The sequence below is a fragment of the Larus michahellis genome, chromosome 9 (assembly GCF_964199755.1).
Source record: "Larus michahellis chromosome 9, bLarMic1.1, whole genome shotgun sequence".
NCBI lineage: Eukaryota > Metazoa > Chordata > Aves > Charadriiformes > Laridae > Larus > Larus michahellis.
The window spans coordinates 23,221,412-23,238,846 of record NC_133904.1 but is presented as its reverse complement, the minus strand read 5'-3'; the positions used below and the strand labels follow the sequence as shown (position 1 = coordinate 23,238,846).

The 17,435-nt window shown below is 40.5% G+C and overlaps 1 protein-coding gene across 14 annotated transcripts in view; it reads right to left on the bottom strand.

The window, feature by feature from the left end:
- Positions 1-17,435, bottom strand: part of NEO1 (neogenin 1) — a 210,849-nt gene that overhangs the window by 144,346 nt on the left and 49,068 nt on the right. For all 14 annotated transcript variants that reach the window (XM_074601904.1, XM_074601913.1, XM_074601902.1 and 11 more), the window contains exon 2: positions 3,080-3,397. In XM_074601904.1, coding sequence (XP_074458005.1) covers positions 3,080-3,397 — 318 coding nt within the window. The remainder of the gene's footprint in view (positions 1-3,079; positions 3,398-17,435) is intronic.

Genomic DNA, 17,435 nt, shown 5'->3' with positions numbered 1-17,435 from the left:
AGGTAATACTTCATCATAACTTCTGACTTGCTTTTAAATCACATGAGAAACTAGATTAAAGAAGGAAAAGATCCACTTCCATAGGAGTCTCAGTTGCCACAGAAACTTTGATTCTCACACCTCAAAAACCCTGCTGAGTAAAGGCTTCTCATTATTACCGCGTATGGAAAAGGTTCTTTAAAAGCACATTGTCAAACGCACTACAAACTTGCCAAATCCACGCCATCATCAATTTTCCCCTGCCATGACACATTTATAGCACTGTGTCAAAACCATAAATTGGAGCAAGAAACCAAGAAAGTAGGTGTCTAACGTAAAGCATTCAGTCACTGTCTGCAGAGCCTGGTCTGTGCCCAGGTACTGAGAGTGTGTGTTTTGGTTTGATTTTTTCATACAACAGTTGACTAAGCCCCTCTGTCACCTTGCAGCCCCTTGCGCTATCAATATCTGTCATCCGATGGCAATAAAAGAGCTTCAGTTGCTGATGTTCAAAAATTCTAGATCCGTCAAGCTGTAATACATAAAAAGTCTTTTAAATAATTTGAGAAATTTATCAAAATTTATCAGCCTGTTAAAGCTTAATGGAAGACTCACTGCAGGTGGATTGCTCGGCATCAGCTGCTAGGGAAAACACTGCAGTTGTAAGACTGAAAACTCGAAGCCTGTATTCTTTCATATATCGGATCTAACATGGCATGTTTTTACTGGATTTTCTTTGCCCTGACTTACATTACTCACCAGAATTTGTCATTTTCAGGTACTGAAGTTATTTAATGAGTAAGAAGCAGTTAAAACATGCAAGCTACGCTTCTTAATATTCTCTTTTCAAGAAATCAGGTGCATCGCAGTACAACGTTCACACCCACCATATGAATTCAACATACCACTGCTCAATTAAGAAGGGAATTAGCTGCCTCCCGCTGTTACCTTGAAGCCGAGGAGAGACCTTGCTATGCTAACTATCCCCACACTTGCCTGAAAGCTCCCAATTAAAAGGAGGGGGGGGGAGGAGGGAGAAATATTAAAAACCACTGATAAAACTGAGGGATTCAAATGAGGTCAAGAAAAGCAATACAGTTAAACCCAAATTTAAATATTTCATCTCTTATTCCAAAGCCTTCAGCAACCAAAGCTACCAATCCTCCCAACTAAAGGATTAAGCTCTGTGGAGTCTTGCACAGCACCTGCCGCTTAACTGAGTTAATAAATAGGTTTCCACACCCCCACATTTGATAAGTCTTTCAGAGTAGCAGAACAGCTTATGCACACCGCAGCTAGAGGATGCTCCTATGCTGGTTTCTAACCTAACAGCAGGGCATAAGACAACGCAGAACACCCGTCAAGAGCATTTCCTCTACTTCTGAACAAGAAAACCCCACAATTCTTATTGCACGGAATTGATCGACAGTCTTCTAATACAGCTGCCAGGCCAACTTGAGACAAAGGGGCAACTATTTGTGTTGTAAACGTCCATATCAGCTTGGGTTAGACTATGTTTGTTTCATTTCCTGGGACAGATTTTTTGAAAACAAAACTCACCAGAATTGCGTTGGGGTTTGTTGTTTTGCCTTTTGTTTGTTTGTTTTGTTTTTTGAATACTAAAAGGCTCTTTAAGATTCCATCATTTTAAAAACTATCCAGTAAATAGCCTCTTCTACACTGATGCTGGAAAAATGAACTGGAAATTTTGAAGACATTTTGGATTACCTTCATTTTTAACCCCATTAACCTTACTTAATGATAGTATAGACCAGAATGATAACAGCAGCAAGACACTGAATGATCTCATGTGGAAAACAGCAGAATTAATCACCACAGCAGCAATGTAAGAAGGTGGTAATTGCCTGACATAAGTGTGCAAGAACTGCTTTTATTGTCCTCATTGCCAAGAAACTTAGAAACCTATTTCTCACTCAGAGACTCTGAAAGTCACTCCTTTAAGGTATAAAACCCCAATTTTATTTTTTTTTATTTCTGACATTTGATGTTTCACAACAATGCTACAAGCTAACTTAATCGAAACAACATCAGAATATAAATGACAGTAAGCAGCAGCTCTGGGAGATGCTGTAGCACTAGTCAGGAAGAATTCATTACCTCGAGACATTTATTAAGCAAAGAAAAAAAAACTGTTTGAAAAAGGCTGGCAAACATCATTAGAGAAACAAAAGAAAATTGCTTCATAGGCTTCTCTGAGTTACATTGCCTTAATTCACTTTTTTTTTGCTGGTTTTTGAAGTCTCACTCTTACAAAGTAATAATAAGTCTCTTCCAGCTACATGGTTTACAAAACACTTTCAGTCTGACACTCCTGATCCCCGAAACAGAAGCAAATGGCATTCTGAAAACAGAGCACTTTCCCCAGTCACAGTCTTTATTTTTGCCCGCAAACTCCACCTGCTTCCTGCTTTCTACCCCCTAAATAAAAGCTATTACCAAGTCATGTCTAAAGGTTACTCAAAACACCCAAAGTGAGGTTATGACACGGGCTTCTTAATGTCTGTCAAGAAAGTTTTAGGCCTTTTGCTGTTTGTTACTTCTCAAACTCCCTTGTTCACACCTGATACTCGGAAAACAGCGAAATACAAAAGCCAGCACTCCTGCTTTCTCCACCACTCTTCTGGTTCTTCAGGGATCATCCACATTGCTAGCTTTTAGGACCTTCCCAAATGTTTCACAACAAAGGGCAGATAAATCTCAACATAAGCAGACAAAGTTCTTTTTAAGGGTATTTATACATAAAGAAAGTAGAACCCTGCTCTTTTTTCCCCCCCTTCTAAGCTGTGGTAAATCTTCATTGTGATTACATGCACCTGACACTTTTTTTTTTTAATCTATTCATTTCAGTTGTCCTGATCTTCAGCATTTCCTGAGAAATACCCACACGTTAAGCTGCTTAGATGAATAGAATATATGACAACATTTAGCGAGTAAAGCGAGAGATACAGCCCCAGTTTCACTGATAACTGATGAAACCATCTTTTCCTTTCTTGGAAAGCGCCTTCCTCTTTTTGCAAGGGCAGCGTATACATCTACATTCTCATGCTGTTACACTGAGCAACAAAAAAAAGGGACTTACCTGCTACTGTGAGCTTCGCTGTTCTGCTGACAATGGTCCCCAGGCTTTCCACAGTCGCCACACACTGATAATATCCTTCATCAGGTTTATTATGCTTGGAATGCACCACGCTGTTTATTAATAAAGATCCATCTGGTAGCAACTGGCGACGGTCATCTGACACCAAGTTTAGAAAAGTCCCGTCTTTTTTCCATTCAATTTTTGGAGAAGTTTCACAATGAGCTGAACAGTTCATGATGACAGAAGCGCCGCGAACTGACAGAACGTCCATTGGCTCCACCAGAAAATAAAAAGGAGTGAAGGTTCTCACAAGGGATCCTGTAAAACACAGATCACATCACACAACTTTGGTGTTAGCCTTCTACAGTTTTTAAACATAAAATGCATCTTCATTTCAAAAATATTGTAACGTGCACAAGAGCTACCGCTACTTGCGGTATCGTCTCCCTGAACATATTAGAAATAGCTTGGTCTATACGACAGTATTTTCTGCTTTGGCTATTTACACTGATGGACTCTTAAATACAAAGAGGTTTTCACCCCTGCACCATATTCATCCGCTCATACGGGAATCAATATGGTTAACAGTCCTGAGCCATCCACCGCGGGCACACGTCTGCCTCATCAAAACTTATGCAAACTAATATATGTACCACATTTGTGACAAATGATATATCCTCATAGGACTCTTTTCTTGGCCTTTTGTGGTATGGCTGCCATACCACAGCAGTGCTATAACTTGTTTAGTATAGCAAATATGAAGAAACATTAAAAATAATTCAGCCCTCGAGAAAAAGCGTCTCCAATTCTGAGCTTAACACATCATGCAAGTGCCATAAAACATTTTTTTTACATCCATTCTAGTTCAGGATAAACACGATTACTTTTCCATTTTAAGTATTCCCAGAAGACTTCTGTAATTAACCTCTACTTTCCATTAAGAAGAGAATTTTAATTACTGTATTTCTGGTGCATTTGGTCAAGCAGAAAGATTGTGTGTCAATATCACTTTGACTAGTCTTAATCATCCACAGAAAACAGAAGGAAGAAAGTCTTTCAGGGAAGAATTCAAAGCAGCATGATGTGGAGTTGAGAGAAAAGGGGGTCTTTGTTTGTAAAGCCAACCTTAGAAATAAGATGAAGGCTCCCCACCTATGCTCTGACAAGCTCCACCTCTCTCCACCTGGGGACTAGGAGTGGGATGCGCATACAGAACATCATGGCAACATAAACTGAAATCCTCCTAGCCGTCTACCAGCAAAGCAAAACCACAAGCGCACCAACTAAAAGCTTAACAGGGCTTTTGAATCGAGTCACTTCAACCTGGGTCCTGCAACAATTCCTCCTATCTTTATACAAAGCAAGCAAGTTGCAAGAGGAAACACTTTAAAATACCAGCTGAAAACAGACACAGCCAAACTTACCACGTCTTTTTGCAAGGCCTAGAACATGACTGTTTTTGTAGACCCAACCGCTAACTGCCAATCCTGGTGTCTAAAGCAGATTTTACAAGCTCTGCGTCTACTGATGCACCCTCAGCATGAAGTGCCAGACTCAGAGTCCCCTTCTCTAAACATTTTAACAATAACTTTTTGAAGTCACAGGCTGTTTAGAGACCAAAAAGGAGATTCTATTGATAACACTTTTAAAAAAAACAAAACACAAACAGTTCAGTGGTTTCTGTCATTAAGCTCCCTGTTAGCACACGCTCCAGAGCAAACATGGGAAAACCAGTTGGTCTTTACAGCCTGTGCATAGTCCTTAAATGGGAGGGGGAAAGTCCTGAACTTAGTGGGGGCAGGCATCGTCTCCCAGTTACACGGGGTCTTTAATAGGAACACTCAGGCAACACAAGCAAGCAGTGGAGACAGACCTGCTCTGCACTGCACAGGCAGATGCTACAGTCATTTAATTTGACACCACTGTAGCAAACCTTCCTCTGAACCAGTTTACTCCACCTGGCAGCGAGCAGCACCTGATACAGCAAGAATGCTGTTTTCCTTTTAGGCACTTCAAAGAATGTGAAGGCAATGCCTAGCTCTTGTGAAAGGTGTTGTTAGAAAAGGGTTAAAATGCATTCACAAATATAAAATGAAGCTTCTACCGCACACACTAAACCCTTCAGAAAGGCTCATAAAAACATTCATCTCAAAACTATTTAATCTTTCACAGTAAGGTCAATAATGAAATGCTGAAGTATGGCAAGAACACCTTGAAGAGGAATATGCACATAACAGCCAGATTTGTTACATTAAGTCACAGAATAATTACGAAGCCTGTGTTTTTAGAAAAAGTACAAATCTGAAGGAGACCTTTACTTGCGAAGTCTGTCCTGTAAGCATTTTAGCTTCTTCAATTGCTTGTTGGTTTTGTGTTCTGGGTTTTTGAAAAAAAAAAAAAAAATCAGATTTACTTTCTAAAATAGTCTTAATTAACAAATTGATATGATTCCCTCTATTGCTGAATTGCACAGAAGGTCTCCCGTCTCCAAAGAGCCCCTTCAGCATCCCCCTGGAGAGGGATCCCAGCCTTCCCGCACAAAGCCCGTTGTCTTCACTACTCAGGATTCACCGAAACTTGAAGATAAGGCAGAAGGAGCGGCGTGAAAGAAACAGATATTATGCTTTTGTAGGTTGTATCATTCAAATATTCTTCTACCTTCAAGAATTCAAAGATTAAATAAGAAAAAAAAGTATAGAAGACTGAAGTTTCCCTGGTGACAGTAACAGCCTCAGACAAGTCTGGAGACCTGTTACACTGGTATCCAAATCCTTGAGATTATGTCTTTCTTGAGGATAAAAAGAAGAGAGACAAAAAAAACCCAGAACAAATTACAAAATTTCTAGGTGCTGCTTACATTACTCCAATTTGTATAATCACACCTACATGCAGATGTACTTTATTCTCTGCATGCAGGGTACTGAGTACGTATACCAGAAAAGAAACAAGAATCACGAGCAGCATGAAGATATTGTAATCTCTTTATCAGCTCTTCCATCGCTCCAGAAAGCTAAAGGTTTTTTTTAATATTAAATATTCAGCTTTACTGTCCCTGGGTTTTCCAAGAAAAAGCATTCTAACTCAAATTATCAACCTTTTTTCCCCCCCATTTACAAACTTCTGTAAGTTTTTCCAATATAGATCCAGACTCCTACCAAAACACTCTCGAGTTTGTTTTTCTCTCCCCATCTTCTCTCACTTTTCAAATAAAACCTAGGAAACCCTTAAAGGGAGAGGTCGGCTTGTTGTTTGCCTTGTCCGGCTTTGGTGTAGGTCAGCGATGAGCAAATCCATTGATAGGATAAGGTTGTTCTTACCCTGGAAGCAACAAGGTGCCCAAGGAAATAACATTACAGAGCAGAGGATGTCAAGAGCGAGCACGCCAAGAAGAAGCAGCAGCACAGAAGGGATTGGAGACGTTCAGAAGGAATGGGAAGCCGATTCTCAGCCAGATTTCAGTGGTAACACAAAAAAAGCTCTTGCCAAGAGCCCTGTGAAGATACTGCACAGCCCCCTTCAACTTGGGATACTACCACGCTCCTGCACAGAAAGCAGTGGATAAAAAAAAAAAAATAAAAGCTTTGGTAAATAATTATGTCCCATCTTGAAGGAAGTTAGATTAGAATTGATGCCTTTCTAGCCCACAGTCTTGGAAAGTTTTTGCAATTTAGAGTTGGGGGCACTGTGGAGAAGTACTGGTGGGCTTCATCCACAGTCCAGCCAACTGAGTTCATACCTCACTTAAACCTTGATTCAGCATAAAAAGGCTTGCTACATATAAGACCTTAATAAACTTCTATTTGTATCAACAAGCCATTGCTCCCACTCCATCAACCTATTGATTATTGGGTTAAATGACAGCACATTAATAAAGAATTGGTGTATTTTGTGGAGGGAGTCCTCCCTCTTTCCATGTATTTGTCTTGGGGGGGGGGGGGGGGGGGGGGGGGATGTGCAAATACGTAGATATGTACACACCAGTGGCTTGACTGGTGTTAATATTGGCCCAAGAAACAAATAAAAGCAAGACAAGTCTATCTTCCTGCTCAGCAATAGGAACAGTTAAATCTTGCTAATTCCCAACAGATTATGATTTTTTCCCCCCAGATCTGCTCTGAAAGACCAGTGACAGGGACCCAGCAGTTCCTGCGGGCATTCGGCTCCAGTGCTTCACCCTCTAGAATGAGGGCTTGCGAGCAGTACTGCTACGCCTTAATCACGTTCCTCTTTGCCACTGTGGGTGTGGAGAACAGGCTCTTCTTCCCAACGGTCTTCTATGCATTTGAAGACTTAAATCCTTCTCTAGCCTTTTACTTAGGCATAGCATTTCTAGTTCAGTACTAGGCGATAGTAGGGCTCTGATAACAAACTCGGAATCCTCTCCAACCAGCCCACGTTCTTCCAGAAGTGCCGTGCCCAAAACATGATGGAGGTCCCCAGCAGACACTAGATCAGTGTTAGGTGCGGGCGCAGTGTCATTTCACACGTTTTGGAGGCTCTACGACTCCCTTCCTCATCCCTCCCAACACAGAGGCGTTAGGTTTTAGCGCAGAAGCGTAACACCCCTGACTACATCGCTCTGCAATCCCTTCACTACCCTAATCCCTAGATCCTTTTCTCAGAAACTGCCATGAGGCTGGTTCTTTTCCATTTAATGTTTGACTAGCTGATTACTCCTGCCTAACTGTAGTAGCTTTCACTTGGCTCCTCCAAATTCTTCCTCCTTCCAAAAAAAGTGTACCAATTTGGAACTCTAATCTTGTCCTCCCTCTTGCAGAATTAAGTCATGTAAAAATTTAACAAATTAGCTTACTTTATTATCTCGGCTATGAGTGAAAGACATCTAGAAGATTACTCAATATACAAGTGCAAAATCCCACACAAAGAAGCCTTCAATATCATCATCTTTATTTCTTCTCTCAACGTTTATCCATCCCTTTTTGTAGCCATCCTATGTCAGTTAAGACCACATTTCCTTATGTCCTTACAAGAGTGTAATGGGATGGTAGCTGTTGAGGAAAGAATAAGGGAAGGTGCGCAGTTTTTTTTCCCTATGAAACTTTTTAAACTAAGGAAATCAGGACAGTCTGAAAATATTTCCTTGACAATTCCATATCAATTAACTCTCCTACACACCTTACTTTCAGAAGTTAGGAAAAAAAAAAAACCAAAAACAAAACAAACCATGTTTGTTCACTCACTCCTTAATTTTTCTAGGAACTGAAGCCAAGCTGACTACTTCTACACATCCCTAGCTCCTTCTCTCCTCCCATTTAAAATACTCTGGGTTTTCCTAGTCTTCCTTGTACCTCATCTCTCCTCAAACTCTCACAATTAACCAACAGTTCTGAAATTGTTTCAGCCAAGATAAAACTCATCACAAACAACTGACTGGAAAATAGTTAACCAAGTACCTTCAGCCTGTCAGTTGCTAAGCCTAGCTGATCTCTTATCCCCTCAGTATTAGACAAAGGACCATAAGCATGCATTTCTCACTGAAAAGGGACCAACAAAAGCACATCTGAGATATGACACCAAGTTCACAAAGTTAAGTTGAATGTGCCTGAACTTCTCCTTATAGCACACTTCCCTGAAGACCATGAAAAGGCTTTTAAAGTCAAAAGAAGGAAGTTTTAAAACAAGCTTTCCAGCTACAGGAAACGCAAAACAGGTAGGTAAGACAGGAAGAGCTCATCACTCGCCCTTTCCGAATGCTGCATTTTCAAAGGGCGATACACCTCAGTGGAAAAAAGAAACCCTAGACTTCCGTTAGCCTTCTTTTTACTGCTACCATGCCTACAGAAGGACCTCTTTTATGTTTTGTACGTTCTGCTAGCTGCATCACATTTTGTGCCATGGTACATCTTTAACAAGGCTTCAGGTGAGGAAATGCCTGGAATAGTAAATGCAAAGTGGCTGCTCAAGTGGGAAGAAGCTTCCCTTCATTATTCAGTTAATTTCTGAAAGACACAAGCATGCCGATATCAAACTTAAATCATTAAAATGTGTGCTTTAACAACTGCCTGACACAAGCTCTTCAGAAATTATGGCGTTCAGGAAAATAACTTCAGACAAAACCACTCTGATCTCAGTTCTACTTAGTGCATATAAATTACCCCACGCTGGTGCACGGCAGCATGTGGCTGAAGATTTCCCTACCAGCAGTGCTACAGATTCAATTCTAATCCGCTGTTGCCACCAAAACTCTTTGGCAGTGCTGTATTCCTGATGACAACCACCAACTGCATTCTAAGCAGAGGACTTTAATACCAGATTTCGCATAACTATTGGAACTAAACTGCATTCCGTTTTACAAGGACCAAATGCAACAGCCATCCAGAAGGAAAACGTGAAGTACAGGTATAATTTCAGAGCCATTTCTTCCAAACAGAAGGCAACCAAACACATCTTTCATCCGAAGTACCTGACTTTAGATTAGTAGTAGACAAGGACTGAGTCGTCGGAAGGAGTCACACAGGGCTCTGATGAAGAACAATTACTTCCTTTTACACATTGAGGAAAGATATGTCAATTGAGGGGCATGGGACTTGTCCTTTTAAGTTAGACTCCAAAGCAATTTAAGAGTACATATATACACCCTTGAAAACTGACGTTTAAAATAGAAGCCTTGGACAAAATCCTAATCAGATGGGCAGGAACTATTATAAAGCCCCTTTTTATGTATTGCAAGTCAGTGATAAAAGATCCAAGCTCTCTTGCTGCAGGACTGATCTTTTAAAAGGCTTTTCACCAGAATTTAATTAACATTCCCAATGGCCCTTATAATCCTAAAAACAATGTGTCATGCCCTTCCTAACCTAGATCATTAAAAAAAGCTGTCTTCAAGAATTAGCCAAACGTATTTTAATTGAAGATGCTGCAAACATTGTTCTTTGCAAGCTGCCAGCAAGTGCTCACAATAAACTTGTTTTCTAGTTTTATTAAAATATTCATTACTAAGGAGAGCATTATCTATATGGATAAATGGCTACATGCATTAACCTCCAAGTAAAATCTAAGTATTAGCAGGTTGGTAATTTTTTTTTCCCTTGACAACATTGGAAACATTCTGCACTGCTCAATAAGCAATATTTCTACAAGATACATTATAATATACTACAGCAGATTAGGCAAAGATGGATTTTCTGCTTAATATTACATTTTTCCCTTACGGCAGAACACAGACCACCTGGCCAAATTAAAGTGCATATGACGGCAACATACACTTTGTCAACCAAAGATGGTTAGGATAGTACTTTTTTTTAAAAGACCATCCAAAGGCCAATCATACACGTGGTGGTTGGCAAGTTCACTCCTACTGAAAAGCCAAGGCCAAATTCTCTAAACGCCACTTCATTTCTTTGCAAAGACTCTGCAATCCATAAATTAAAGACAAAAATGACATTGCACTTAAGCATTAAGGAAAAAAAAAAAAAAGGAAAAAGTGTAAGAGCTCGCCATGACTGTGGATGTACAATATAAATCCTCCTGGTACTTTAATAATTCCAGTGGTAGGCTGACAGCGGAACCTAGGAGAGTAAGTGAGGTAACATTGTCAGATAAGTAATGCCATGCATAAATCTAGACTTTCCCAGGCTTAGTAGATTCCTTTCTCCTTCGGCACAAACAGATTTCCTCTTTTTATGATTTAACACTCTGTAACCAAGATATTAATCAAAAAGAGTAACTCATCTTCGCCCCAGAGTCATTAAGCATTGTGGGCTAGCAGTGATGTCTGAAGAACAGTAAGGTGGCTCAGATCCGTCCTGGCCTACAAGGGAAGGGGTCACGTTCTGGGATCCATAAGGGAGAAACATCCTTTTCTTTGCCATATGGAGAAAAAAGTCCTACAGAGCCCCTTTACTAAAAAGCGGGCTGCTTCTGTGCTGCAGAGACAGGAAGAAAGCTGCTTCTTCAGGCAAATTCTCCCAAAAGAGCGCAGCACAAAGGCAGGTGCTTTTGCCCTTCTCTTCCCTCTAGCCATCAATCCTGTGCACAGGTGCCTTCCTACAATACAGGCCAAGAAGACAATACTGAGTATTAACAGCCTGGGATACCACCAGAAAACTGGAATCCTCATTCTCCTCAGTAAAATGGTAACTTTAGAGAAATTATTCTTTGTGGTCCACCCTGAAGAGCAGCCATCTGAACCCCACCAGCCCTACGTGCAGGCTGTCACCAACACACAGATGGCAGCTTCCAGCAACAGGGAACTCTGCTCTGCCTTTTTCCTCCCATGTTTTTCAAAAGGCACCCACCTAGAAATATGAAGTTGTGAAAACGCTAAGTATTTCCCCATATTATTCTCTAATGCTTTAACATCACTGAGTTGAGAAGTTTTTTGACACCAGGTACTAGCAAGAACACAAATGTCAAGATACTCATAGGAATTACTATAATATAAAGAATATACATTTCAAGACTTTGCTTTTGGTAACTAAGAGTATCCTTGCACATTTCAGACAGCACAGTCAAAGAAAGAACAAAGTCAAGCAAAGCAAACTACATTTTTGCAATAAGGCTTTCATAGCTTTGTCTATACTTCCAGTTACCTTTCACTTGTTAATAACAAATTATTGTTGGCTTAATCTTAACTGACCTTCCCGACAGACCTCAAGCATGACATCATATTTAAAAAAAAAATCAGCCCATTAAAAAGAAGTATGCATAAATAGAATTAAGAAAAAAGTATCCAAATAGTGTACAGCATGCCTGCAGTAAAACACTGAAAAGTAAGCATCTGAGCATTTACTCTAACCACTCTTTCTGTAACCGATACCATCTCCTCATATATTATTAAATAATGGGAAGGAAAACAAGATAATGATCAAGAGCAAAATCCAAACACAGATTGTAATCTCAAATATCAAATGTCTTAGGAGATGCATTTGTCTGGTGTTTAGTTGCACAGCCTTCCTAACACCTCTAGGGAGTTAGAAATTCTTACCTGAATTTTGAACGCATGGAAGTAACTTTATTATTTACAGGGTTGCTGCTTAATTGTCTAAAGTTCTGTGACAATGTCTCCCTTACGCAGCCAGCTAACAAGCACTGCCAGGCTGAGTCACAACCCTTATGTCCCTTTACTAAGGGGCTGCACAGTGCCATTACACTTTGAAAGCTGAAGGAGAAAAGATGGCACAAACTCCTCTTGGAGCAGTGTCCCCTAAAGCACAACTCACCAGAACCGTTTCTTGTGCAACCTGTCCCAAAAGAAATCCCTGCCAAGGAGATGTTCCACTCCTATCCAGCCCAGAGTCCCGCTGTCAGACGGTTACCTTCTCGCAAGGATTTACTCCTCTGCCCTAAACCTACGTTTAAGCCCAGAAAAATGTCTACCGGCCATGCTTTAAAACCAAGTTCTGTTGGACTCTCTATTCCTCCTGGTGCGGAAGGAAAAAGAATCCTTTATAACCACTTCAGATCGAAATTTGGATTTCTTTCAGATTGCTTGGGTTTTACAGAACTCACATCTAGGAGCTAAGTCCCACAAATGTCTCACCTCTGCAAGGAACATCCTTTCAAAGAGATTCTGCCTTTATCTCAAAGGAAAAGCAAGTCAGACCATCTAACACCACATATTCGAGTTAAGCCAATGAACTACTCTGAATATCCCAACTGCAAAGTCTCTTTTCATAACCATTTCAGAAAGAGAGCTTAAAGGATTTTATCCACCTTTTCCTTTTTTCGTGGAATTACTAAAGCCATTTCTCTCATTTGAGAGAAGTCTCCGTTTTCATTCAGATAGCCGATCTCTTTAACCGACACATCCCTTTAAGCCTGCACAGGATTTAAAAATGGTACAATGTTTTACTCGATACAAAGGACAAAACATTCTTGCATATGATATCCCCTTCCTATTGCTTTTAATGACAGAAATAAGCCAGAACGATAATAAGGTAAAACCTTTTTGACTTCAACTGCAGGCACCAAAGTTACCTTAATCAAAATCTCTTGGGATTGCTTGTTCGATACACGATCTAACAGCAGAGCTAAGATGCTTTCAGGGTGATGACTGTCATCCGGGCAGCAAGTGCTGTGAAAACCCACATGCACTCTACCCCCAACAAAGCCTTCATCCAGCATCAAACTTCTCTCATCTGTCAGAATAAGCCAAAGTAATTACCTTTCATAGGAAATTAACAGTATACCAGGAGATTATTTTTTTTTGCCCATTCCAGCCCGTTTTTGAAGGCTTTACATGGCTCTTATTCCCCTGCAATTTTCGTCCTCATACTTCAAGCAAAAAGGTAAAATTAGTTCCTTTGCTTGTAACTTCACAGCCCTGGCTGAAACCCTATTACCGCAGTACCCAATTTCCAGTTGTCAGCTCTGGTAGCTCTTACAGCAATCCGACTTCGGAGAGATGGGGCTTATAGTTTTCATATTCTTCCTGATCAAGCATGAAAAAAGAAAAGAATAGCAAGCAATTTTTACTTATTTTTAATATTAGCAGTGCTCCCTTCAGAAAGCACTTCAGTTACAGGGGGACCAGAGTTCAATTATTTTATTTTTTTTAATTCTTCCAGTGACCGTTTTCATTACTTTATCAAATTGGTCTGAGAAACGACACATCTAGCATTTCTACAAAAGATTACTAGAGGGCACTGTAAAGACACCTACAAAAGGAAGAAAATTTATTTCTGTTCATCATCATGAACAATAGTACTTTGACTTTTCCACAGAAATAGCTACCATATGTTTGCTACTGACAATACTGCATTTGTTAGAGCAGGTGAAGAGGAATTTCCATTTTTTCCTGGAATAATGGATTTCCTTTCCTAGAGTTGCAGTCTTCTGGTCAGTCAGGCACATCATTTACCTCTTCAGGTATGTGCAACAGTAAAAACAGAGGGCTTTCAAAGGGTTAAAAACCAGACAATCCAGTTATAAGACTCAAAATACCTATTGTCCCCAGTACAGGCAAGATATTAACCATCCAGCAAAGATTCCTCCATCTTCCCTTCCTTATACCCTGTTTGGGCTCCAGTTAAACCACCCAACACTCACTCCAGGCTCCGGCTGCTCAGACTGGAGTAACTGGTTTGCCCAAACCCTCACTGGGGCTAGACAGGCAGTTTAGCTCCCCATGGAGATTCCCTCTTGGTTTGCAAACTGAGCCCAGATAATCCAGGAGCAGATTCCTTGCCTCAGTCTTCTTTTTTTTCTCACCCAGACTGGTAGATCAAAAATGGTTTGGAATATAAATAGAGAAAAAAATCCCCACACATCACAAGAGGATTATTTGCTGAAACCAATTACTTAAATATTTTCCAAGTAGTAAACACACTGCAGTATCCAAGAACTCTACATGAAGGGTAAAGTAATATTACTATTCCTCAGATGCCAACAAGGTTATGGGGCACCCAACAGAACATATTCAATGTAGCAAATTCATTTAAAGATGCAGTTCAACTGAGACAAGAGTTGCATTCCAGCGAGGCTGTGGATCTCCTCCAGCCCCCCTACTCAATTCTCTGCTCCAGACGGATTACAGAGATTATAAAGGATGCTCACAGGAGAAGGGCCAAGGGGGAATGCTGTTATAAAGTCGGGGGGGCTCCAATCGCAGGAAACAGTCAAAATGGCATACAGGAAGATATATGAGGAGTAAAAGAAGAAAGCTGGTTTCTGTGGGAAGCTTAAAGTGAAAAAAGCGTTGAACACTAAAAAAAAAAAAAAAAAAAAGATGCAAGCAAGAACCAAACTGGAAGTTGCTGAACATCATTTCCAGTGTGTTTCTAAAGAGAGACCTCTGTTACGCTTCATAAAAGAGGAAAAAATTCTAAACAAATACCTTTAATGTTAGATCAAGCAATGACTATCTAAGAGGACCTGGAAACAGAAGAACATCCCCATCAGATAGAGCAGAAAAGATCTTTTTAACTCAGTGTCTCATCAGAGCACAGCAGAGAGCAGGTGCCAGGGAGCACCTAGAACAGAGTTAACACGGCAAAACTCCCCCATTCCCCCTGGGAGCAGCTCGCCAGTGAGAGACTGCGGCAGCCAGAAGAGGGGTTTCTTCTTCAGCTCAGCAGCTCTTGGAGAAGCAGCACCAGCAACTTCTGCTGGCACCTCTGACCTGCCTGGGGGGAGAGGGGAGAGTTTCAGCATTCAGTTTGAGAGTCCCTAATCTAGGGCACCAATGCCGTTAATTCCATACTCCCACCACAGCTAATTTTACAGCCTGTTTCACTCCTCTGGTTTCCTGTGCTAGTAAAGCAACCACTGTCCAATCACACTATTGATCCATAATATATAAAATTATAATAACCTTAGCAACTTATAAATGACAATTTTATTGATCCTTTGGTATACTAGCAAAAAAATGGGAACAGTAGAAAGGTAAGGAAAAGGTGCACATGACAAACACTACTATAAACATATTGCAACGTTTTCAAGAACCACATTTTAAAGAACATATTTACACTAGTTTTTCTATCCCATAAAATTCAACATTTGAGGCAGAGGTTCATTACATGAGTAAATTAAGTCGCAATAAAACTGACCCTTCACAAATTTAAGTCATAAGGCTACTCTTGTAAAAGCAAGCCAACGAGCTATAGAATTCAAAATAGTGACATTTTAGCAGAAAGGTAGACAGCCAGATGGGAGGCACATCATCAGTGCCACAGAGAGGGACAGAGATGCAGCACGTGCCTTCGAGTGACACGGAAAGCCACGGCCCATTCCAGCTACAACAACGCTAAGATAAAGAATGCAGCAGGAGACCGGAAGAAATAACAACCAGTAGCACCATCAATTTGTTCAGCTTTGCTATTGAGTGTAAAGGTTTGCTACACTTGTTGCTTGAGAAGCCCAAAATAAAGTCTAAAGACAAAAGCCTTCGGAGATGCCTACTGTTGTTGCAGTCAGCGAAACACGGGCCTCTGACACGGAGAGTCTGCCCACGGCGCAGCATCAGAACATCCGCGCTGAGGGAACACCATGCACAGCCTTCATCCCACTCCACGCTGACCAAGTCCTCAATGTTCACACCCCCTCATCCATCTCTGTTTTCAAATTGAGGGTTGACTGTTCGTGCTTGAAGAGCCTGCTGGCATTATAGTAACTGAGGCAGACAAATGTCTTGGGGTAGAACATTTGGTGGTCACTGAGGAAAAGCTATTGTAATTAGAGAAAAAATTCGTTTCTCTAGGAAGAGCAACAACAACAAAAAAAAAAAAATCACACCACTAACTGGACTACAGAAACATAACCAAGGCACTTTATACCAAAGAAACAGAAGATTAGAAATTTGCCTAGTTCTGACCCCTTGGAAAGTGTAAGAACGAACCTTGCGATTTAAAAGTTGTCTTTCTATCAAGTGAGGCAAAAGCTACCTGGATTCTGTACCCCAGTAAGACGGCCCTACCCCCCAGCACACCCACTTGCAGGCTGAAGCCTGGGGTTGCACGAGGAAACGACACCAGCAAGAAGAGCCTGTCCCATGGGAAACATTGCTGAGAAATACTACACTGGCAGGGAGAGAGGGGAAAGGGCAGCTTTAATACTGCGACCAATGTGTCTCAACTGCACAGTAAGCAGTGGCATATTTTTGAAATAAGCAGTTATGCCTAGTTTTATATTACTGTACTGCTCCATAAGAGCACCGTACAGAAAGACAAGAGGCAAATGTACTCATACCACCCCCCGTACAGACACCTCACACAGTCAGGTATGTGGACGCGGGGTCCCACTGCACCATCGCGTGAGCTGGAATGTTACGCTGATACAATCTGCAGCAAAGAACTTTAAAAGTTGAACATCTATAGTCGTAATACAGTAGCACCCATCTAGAAGTCTGCATAAACTACCTTGGTGAATTTTAAGCAACAAATCATTAAGTCATGTACTCCACACTTTTAATTATTTTTAATTTATATTTACATATACCCCTCATACATATATAAACTTTATTCATACACACAATTTTTATATAAGCTACACATATACACACACACCTGTAGTCATGTACACCTACCACTGTCCTCTGTAAGATTGTTTTTCAAACCTCAAATATTTCTTCAAGACAAGCATTTAAAGATTATTAAAAAAAAATGACAAAACCAAGCACCAAACACATCTTATAAGTACCATCTATGAATTGGCCATATAAAAAAAATACATAATATAGCTTACAAAACCAGAATGTCACTGAACCAGATTTCAGGAACACTTAGCAGATTTGGAACTGGGAAAAAATGAAGAGATATTTGCAGATGTAGAAATTAAAATCCGGTATCCAGATCAGCTCCAACATTAAAAAATGAGGAAAACTTGTTACAAGTGAACAGCATTTTACCTGTCGCCAAGAATAAGCGAAGAAACAACACTCAACTACGTCACAGACTGG